Below are 6,397 nucleotides of genomic sequence, written 5' to 3'. Positions count from 1 at the left end.
TTTCACATTGAAGAAATATTTATCTGAAATTTAGCAATTCCATCAATTTTATTTCCATTTCCTACTTCCCACCCTGTTAAATCCAGGCTGAGATAAATTTGTTATACTCGTGAAAGCATTTATTGTAAGATTCCTTTTTATAAAACTTTTAAAGTCTGTCCTTCTAACTCATCTTATGTTTAGGATGATATTCACCTGATGTTAAGGATTGATACTTCTAATTGGTGTGATGATTATTTTGACTTTTCTTTTTTTGTACTTTAATGTATTTCTTGACCTTTTCGACACACATTAACTCCCCCTTATCCATGGGGGATACATTCCAAGACCCCCCCCACTGGATGCCTCAAACCACGGATAGTACCAAACCCTATATATTCTATGTTTTTTTCCTATATACATGTCTATGATAAAGTTTAAAACAATAATAAAATAGAACAATTATAACAATATATTTTGAAGTTATGTGAATGTGGCCTGTCCAAATATATTTTCCTGCACTATTTTTGTGATAATGTAGGATAAAATGCCTGTATGAGGAGATGAAGTGAGGTGAACGACATAGGCATTGTGATGTAGCGTTAGGCTACCACTGACCTTCTGAGAATAGGTCAGAATGAGGAACATCTGCTTCCAGACTGCAGCAGAGGTAGAAAGTGAAAGTGCAGGTAAGGGGGTGGTACTGTAATGAGTATTTGTCATTGTAATTGAAAAAAATTTAAAAACAAGAAATCATTTATAAGTCCTACTCATGAGCTCTGTATTTAATGTATTTCAGCCAATAGAAACATATTTTAAAAGAAGAATGGATGCAAGGGGGCACCTGGGTGGCTCAGTCGTTAAGCATCTGCCTTCAGCTCAGATCATGATCCCAGGGTCCTGGGATCAAGCCCCGCATCGGGCTCCCTGCTCCGCGGGAAGCCTGCTTCTCCCTCTCCCTCTGCCCCTGCTTGTGTTCCCTCTCTCGCTGTGTTTCTCTCTCTGTCAAATAAATAAATAAAAATCTTAAAAAAAAAAAAAAGAATGGATTCAAGGAATCATGGTGAAAATTCTGGGCGTGTTATTTCAGTTAACTGATATATATTTTGGTAATAAAATGACTCTGAGAAAACAACTGTAAGATATGTCTTTGAAAAACTGACTCTAGAAGTCTGGTGAATAGACAATTACGTGTACTTCAGTTGAATATTTGAACTTCGAAAGCTACTGGTGACTGCTTACATTGTTTTAAAATCAATGATCTCAGTGTCATACAGTCTTACAGCTTTCATGGACTTTGTGTTCGTCTGTCTTTTCACATGGGGCTGTCACAGGAGCAGGGTCCCAGTGACCTCCTGAGTGAATGAACTGCAGTGATTGGATGCCTCCAAGTAGTTAAGATATGGAAAGAGAGGAAACATTGCTCCTCAGCAAGAAGAATAAGAAGACAGTGAGAAGACTGATCTTACATTCCCTTTTTAGGAAAAAAAAAAGTGGGGGATGCAGTTTTGAATATAATCAAATGGAATGGTGGTGAGCTATTTTGACAATCTACCGAGTAGTTAAAAATAAGAGTGTGACTTCAGAAATGTGTATACTATTGCCTAGGACACCAGAATTAGGACATCACTCTCTGAATACAATTTTATTTGATGAAGAAATAAACAGTTCCCTATGTATCTTTCAGGTTTTATTTTATTTTATTTCCAAAGTAGAGCATGAATCCTTCTCAATCTTGAAATTGAATGTTTAAAATTTAATATACGTAACAGGATTCTCAACTCTCTAAGTTTTTAAAAATTCCACTTGTGTTCATTTTTAAAGGGACTTTCAAAATTGTCACTATTATGCTATCTATTAATGTTGTTTTAACATCTTTCAGAAATATTTGGCAATAAGACCTCTGTAGCCATGGCTAGTTCTGAGGTGAAACCAAAATCAATAAGTCGTGCCAAAAAATGGTCAGAAGAGATAGAAAATCTGTACAGATTTCAGCAAGCAGGATATCGGGATGAAATTGAATATAAACAAGTGAAACAAGTTGCTATGGTAAGATGTCTCTACAAACCTGAACTCAAAATATTCAGTGAAAAGTATCAAAATCAAACAAAGAACCAGAGAATAACTAAAAGGAAGCTCTACTCCAATTCTCTTATTTTACTGATGAGGAGACTGAGGCCCAGAGGAGTGGTTTTCAGGTAGACTGGAGGGAGAGGTGGTCCCTCAGCATGGAAAGGTTAAGAACTTTCTAGCTTTTATTGAACAACCATGCTCTGCCAGATAAAGCTTTGATGATAACCACAAAAGCAGAGTCTTTTTCCCTTACCCGGGTAATTCTATTGCCAGATATTCAGTTTATTGTGTAACTATTACTTCTTTCCAGTTTCTTTTTTTTTATCCCGAATTATCAAGGGGTTAGATTCTGTTTATTATGGAGATTATAAGTGACAGAAAACTATTAGAGAGCAACTCCTGACTTTATTTGTGCATTACACTCCCATGCCCAATAATGTGATTGAGATAAAATCAGATTTAAGAGAACACAAAGATCCTCCTTGAAGGGGAAGTCCCACAAAGTGAGAGGAGTGTGTGTGTGTGTGATGTAGGGAAGAACAAGCCTATTCACTGTATGACTTGGCAATTTTGAAGAGGTCTTGCATTTCACTTCAGTATAACTAACTGGATATAAACTGTTGGGAAGGAGAAAATTTCCCCTGTTCTTTTGGCTGGTCTAATAATGAAATTGACCCACGACAGATTAACAGGAGAAAAGACAAATTTCATCTAATTTCATATATACAGGTGCCCCAAAGATATGAGACCCAAGAAGTGACCAAAGCAGGCCATTTATATACCTTTTAGACAAAGAAATGATAAATGTATGAAGAACTGACAAGACAAAGTAACTTGGGCTTGAGTACTAATTAGTGGGGGCAAATGAAGCAGAATTTATTTACACAGTCCACTTGGCTCTGAATTCTCTGTCTGTGGTTATAAGGATGTCTGTCTACCTCCAGGTGCAGGGAGGGTGCCTTTCACATGGGAGAAAGGAGGGTCAGTGTCCTTCATGTAACGGTTTCTCAAGTAACTCTAACTTGAAACCATCAGTATGCCAAAATGGCGTATTCTGGGGCAGCATGCCCTCAACCCTGTCACTAACATATGCAAATTTCTGTGCCAAGTGCTTCAGGAGATAAAAATATGAGTACCTGACCTCAAGAAATTGATTGGGTCAGTAGGAAGAGAACCATATTTGGAATCTATCCAGGGTCTGCATCCTGGCTCCTCTCTCTCATTTTTTTTTTTTAAAGGGATGGTGAGAAGTGACACCCTCACCTTGTTCTTTTTTTTTTTTTAAGATTTATTTATTTATTTTGAGGGCAGGGAGGAGAGCGAGCAAGCAGGGGGCGGGACATAGGGAGAGAGGGAGAGAATCTTTTTTTTTTTTAATTAAGATTTTTTATTTTATTTATTTTTTAACAGAGAGAGAGACAGCAAGAGAGGGAACACAAGCAGGGAGCGTGGGAGAGGGAGAAGCAGGCTTCCCGCCGAGCAGGGAGCCCGATGTGGGACTCGATCCCAGGACCCTGGGATCATGACCTGAGCCGAAGGCAGATGCTTAATGACTGAGCCACCCAGGCTGAGTAATCCTGAACAGCGCTCTTAACTTGGCTGAGCTCAACAGTTGAATTGTGATGGCAGTGTCTGCTTTAGAAAATAGTTACAGGAATTAAATGAAATCACGTGTTTGAAGTGCCTGACATTGTAGTGCTTAATGATTTGTTGAGTGAATGAAAGATAAGTGTTTAATCATTGATAGCTTTTATTATTCTTATTATCTTGGAGTAGAAGATTAATAATGACATGAACAGTACAAATTTATGCAAGTCAAAATATGTGTGCCTTTAAAAAAGATGCAGGAATTTAGAGGAAGACAAAATCGCTTCCTTTGGGGGACAATCCTCCAAAAGGGCTTCATGCCCGCAGAGACATTTGCAGAGGGCCTTGAAGGTTGGCCAGGATGGTAACCGAATGCTTGCCTTGATTGGTATGTCTCTACCAGTGTACAGAGGTGGGGAGGGTTTGAGCAAACTTCTCTTTCCTCACCTGAAGCATATGTCCCTTTGGGACACATAAACTATTAGAACTTACTGACCTCACTAGTTGCTCTTAACAACCATACAACTCCACTCTGTTCTACTCAAAGGAGTGAAGCTTTCTTCCATCGACTGGGAGTCCTCAAGTGAAAGGCCAAGAAGAAAAAATTATAAAATACAAGGGATATTTAAAATGACTAAGGGTTGATGAGCACAGAACAAATACAGCTGCTTGGAGGCTCATCCCATATACAGAGGCTATTTCTTCACTGGATGAGATGCTTTTTAGGACCCTAGTAAATGAAAGAGAGCCTGCTCCTGGCCCCAAGAGGAAGAGAGTTATAATGGTGTCTTGAGAACACCCTCCTTTCTCTGCTGGGGGCAATGGAAGCTATGAAAGGCAAGCTTGACCTAAGTGATAGGAAGCATTGATTTTTTGCCTATACTGTAAATGTCAGAAAGCCTGCCAAGGTTCATCCAATATGTTGCTACCTATTTTCATTAATTCTTAAATAAAGGAGACAACACAAGAAAAAGAAAATGTGCTGTTAGAAAACAAAGGCCATGCATTCCTTTGTATTCATGATGTATTCCTATCCCAGTGGAAAGTTATGATTTATGGATGGTGCATATGAGAAGTGACAAGGTGCCTGGAGAGATGGTGGTGAAGAGCGTTCGATTATCTAGACCATGACACCTGAGTGATCAGGTTTTGACAATGATAGAGTAAATCTTAAAAAATCCAGAAGAAATATACCAAACAACAAGAGAAATGTATTGACCTGATCATGATCCAGAAAGTAGAACATGAATTTGGAGAGGACGGGGAGAAAAATGTCCAAACTAGGTCAAGCCAAATAATAGAGTAAGCAAACCAATATGACATATGAGAAAGAATAGTGGGGAGAAGGTAAGAAAAGATAGTGGAGGATTAAATTCATGACCTCAAATTTCTATTAAAAATTGGGTTTCAAGGGGCACCTGGCTGGCTCAGTTGGTGGATCATGAGGCTCTTGATCTCAGGGTTATAAGGTGCAGCTCCACACTGGGTGTGGAGATTTTTAAAAAAAAATAAAATAAAATCTTGGGGCGCCTAGGTGGCTCAGTCGTTAAGCGTCTGCCTTTGGCTCAGGTCATGATCCCAGGGTCCTGGGATCGAGCCCCGCATCGGGCTCCTTGTTCAGCAGGGAGCCTGCTTCTCACTCTCCCTCTGCCTGATGCTCCCCCTGCTTGTGCTCTCTCTTCCTCTCAAATATAAATAAATAAATAAATAAATAAATAAATAAATAAATAAAATCCTTTAAAAAATTGGTTTTTCAAGCTGAACTTGTGATATGGATTTGAGGAATGCATATGCACCTTTAGGTGTCTTGAGTCTAGCTGGTTCCATTTGTCACTGGTGTGACATCAACGTTCAGCAGCCAAGTGCTTTCAGAGTGGGGCCTGAGCCTAATTTCCTCCTCGGGCATTACTTTTAGAAATTAAGAAGTAATAATGTTTGAAATAATTTGTAAACGTAAAAAAAGTTTTGAGTGTTTTGAATGTTTCCCCTATCTTGGCCACTGAGTAGAAATTTAAATCTAGAAATTGGGATCTAGAGACAAGCACCAAATTAGCTATTTTGCAGTATAAGGATACAACTTAGGATGTGTTTGAGGTGTGTATAATACTCTCTTGAGAGCTCAAGTATTTTTAGATTTAATTTTATGCTTCAATTTTTGGATGTGAGATATACTGTTAACTATTTGTTAGTAAATTATTATATAAAAATAAAACCAGCATCATAGTATTCGTATTCTGGTTTCTGATGTGCAGGTAGATCGTTGGCCAGAGACGGGATACGTGAAGAAACTCCAGAGAAGGGACAATACTTTCTATTACTACAACAAACAGAGGGAGTGTGATGACAAGGAAGTCCACAAAGTAAAAATTTATGCTTACTAGCCTTTGTTCTTTGTGTTATTTGTCATTACTTAGGACTTCATTGCTTCATTCTACATCATGTAAATGTCATTTTACAAAATAATTCAAAATGCAGACTTCAGCTGAATGCTATGAAACACAAAAGCCATGAAACCATGAAACCATCCTGTTCTGTTCTAAAATATAATTGCAGAAGCATTAAATTGTATCCATCTTGGTCCTGTTCTTCTGATTATTTTAAATGAGGTAGACTAACCATGATGCACAGAAAGAGACAGCCCCATCTGAAACCATTCCAGTGGTGAGGCTAGTTATGTATAGGCTAGTGCTCCATACTCCCTACCCCCACCCCCAGACTTTACCACTTTCTAAGACCACCATTCTGAACTGTCAGATCT

At 38.5% G+C, this 6,397-nt stretch overlaps 1 protein-coding gene across 1 annotated transcript; it reads left to right on the top strand.

Moving 5' to 3' along the window:
* The first annotated feature begins 1,881 nt into the window (after positions 1 to 1,881).
* Positions 1,882 to 6,020, top strand: MEIG1 (meiosis/spermiogenesis associated 1). The gene is made up of 2 exons (XM_028114086.2): positions 1,882 to 2,028; positions 5,892 to 6,020. The coding sequence occupies exons 1-2, from the start codon at positions 1,891 to 1,893 to the stop codon at positions 6,018 to 6,020; spliced, it is 267 nt and encodes an 88-aa protein (XP_027969887.1). The 5' UTR covers positions 1,882 to 1,890.
* Positions 6,021 to 6,397: the final 377 nt, after the last annotated feature.

Source organism: Eumetopias jubatus, unplaced genomic scaffold (assembly GCF_037043125.1).
Source record: "Eumetopias jubatus isolate StellerSeaLion01/CBP00866 unplaced genomic scaffold, mEumJub1_p1.0 scaffold_8, whole genome shotgun sequence".
Classification (NCBI taxonomy): domain Eukaryota; kingdom Metazoa; phylum Chordata; class Mammalia; order Carnivora; family Otariidae; genus Eumetopias; species Eumetopias jubatus.
Note: the sequence above shows the minus strand (reverse complement) of the source record. Positions and strands in the feature narration are given on the sequence as shown.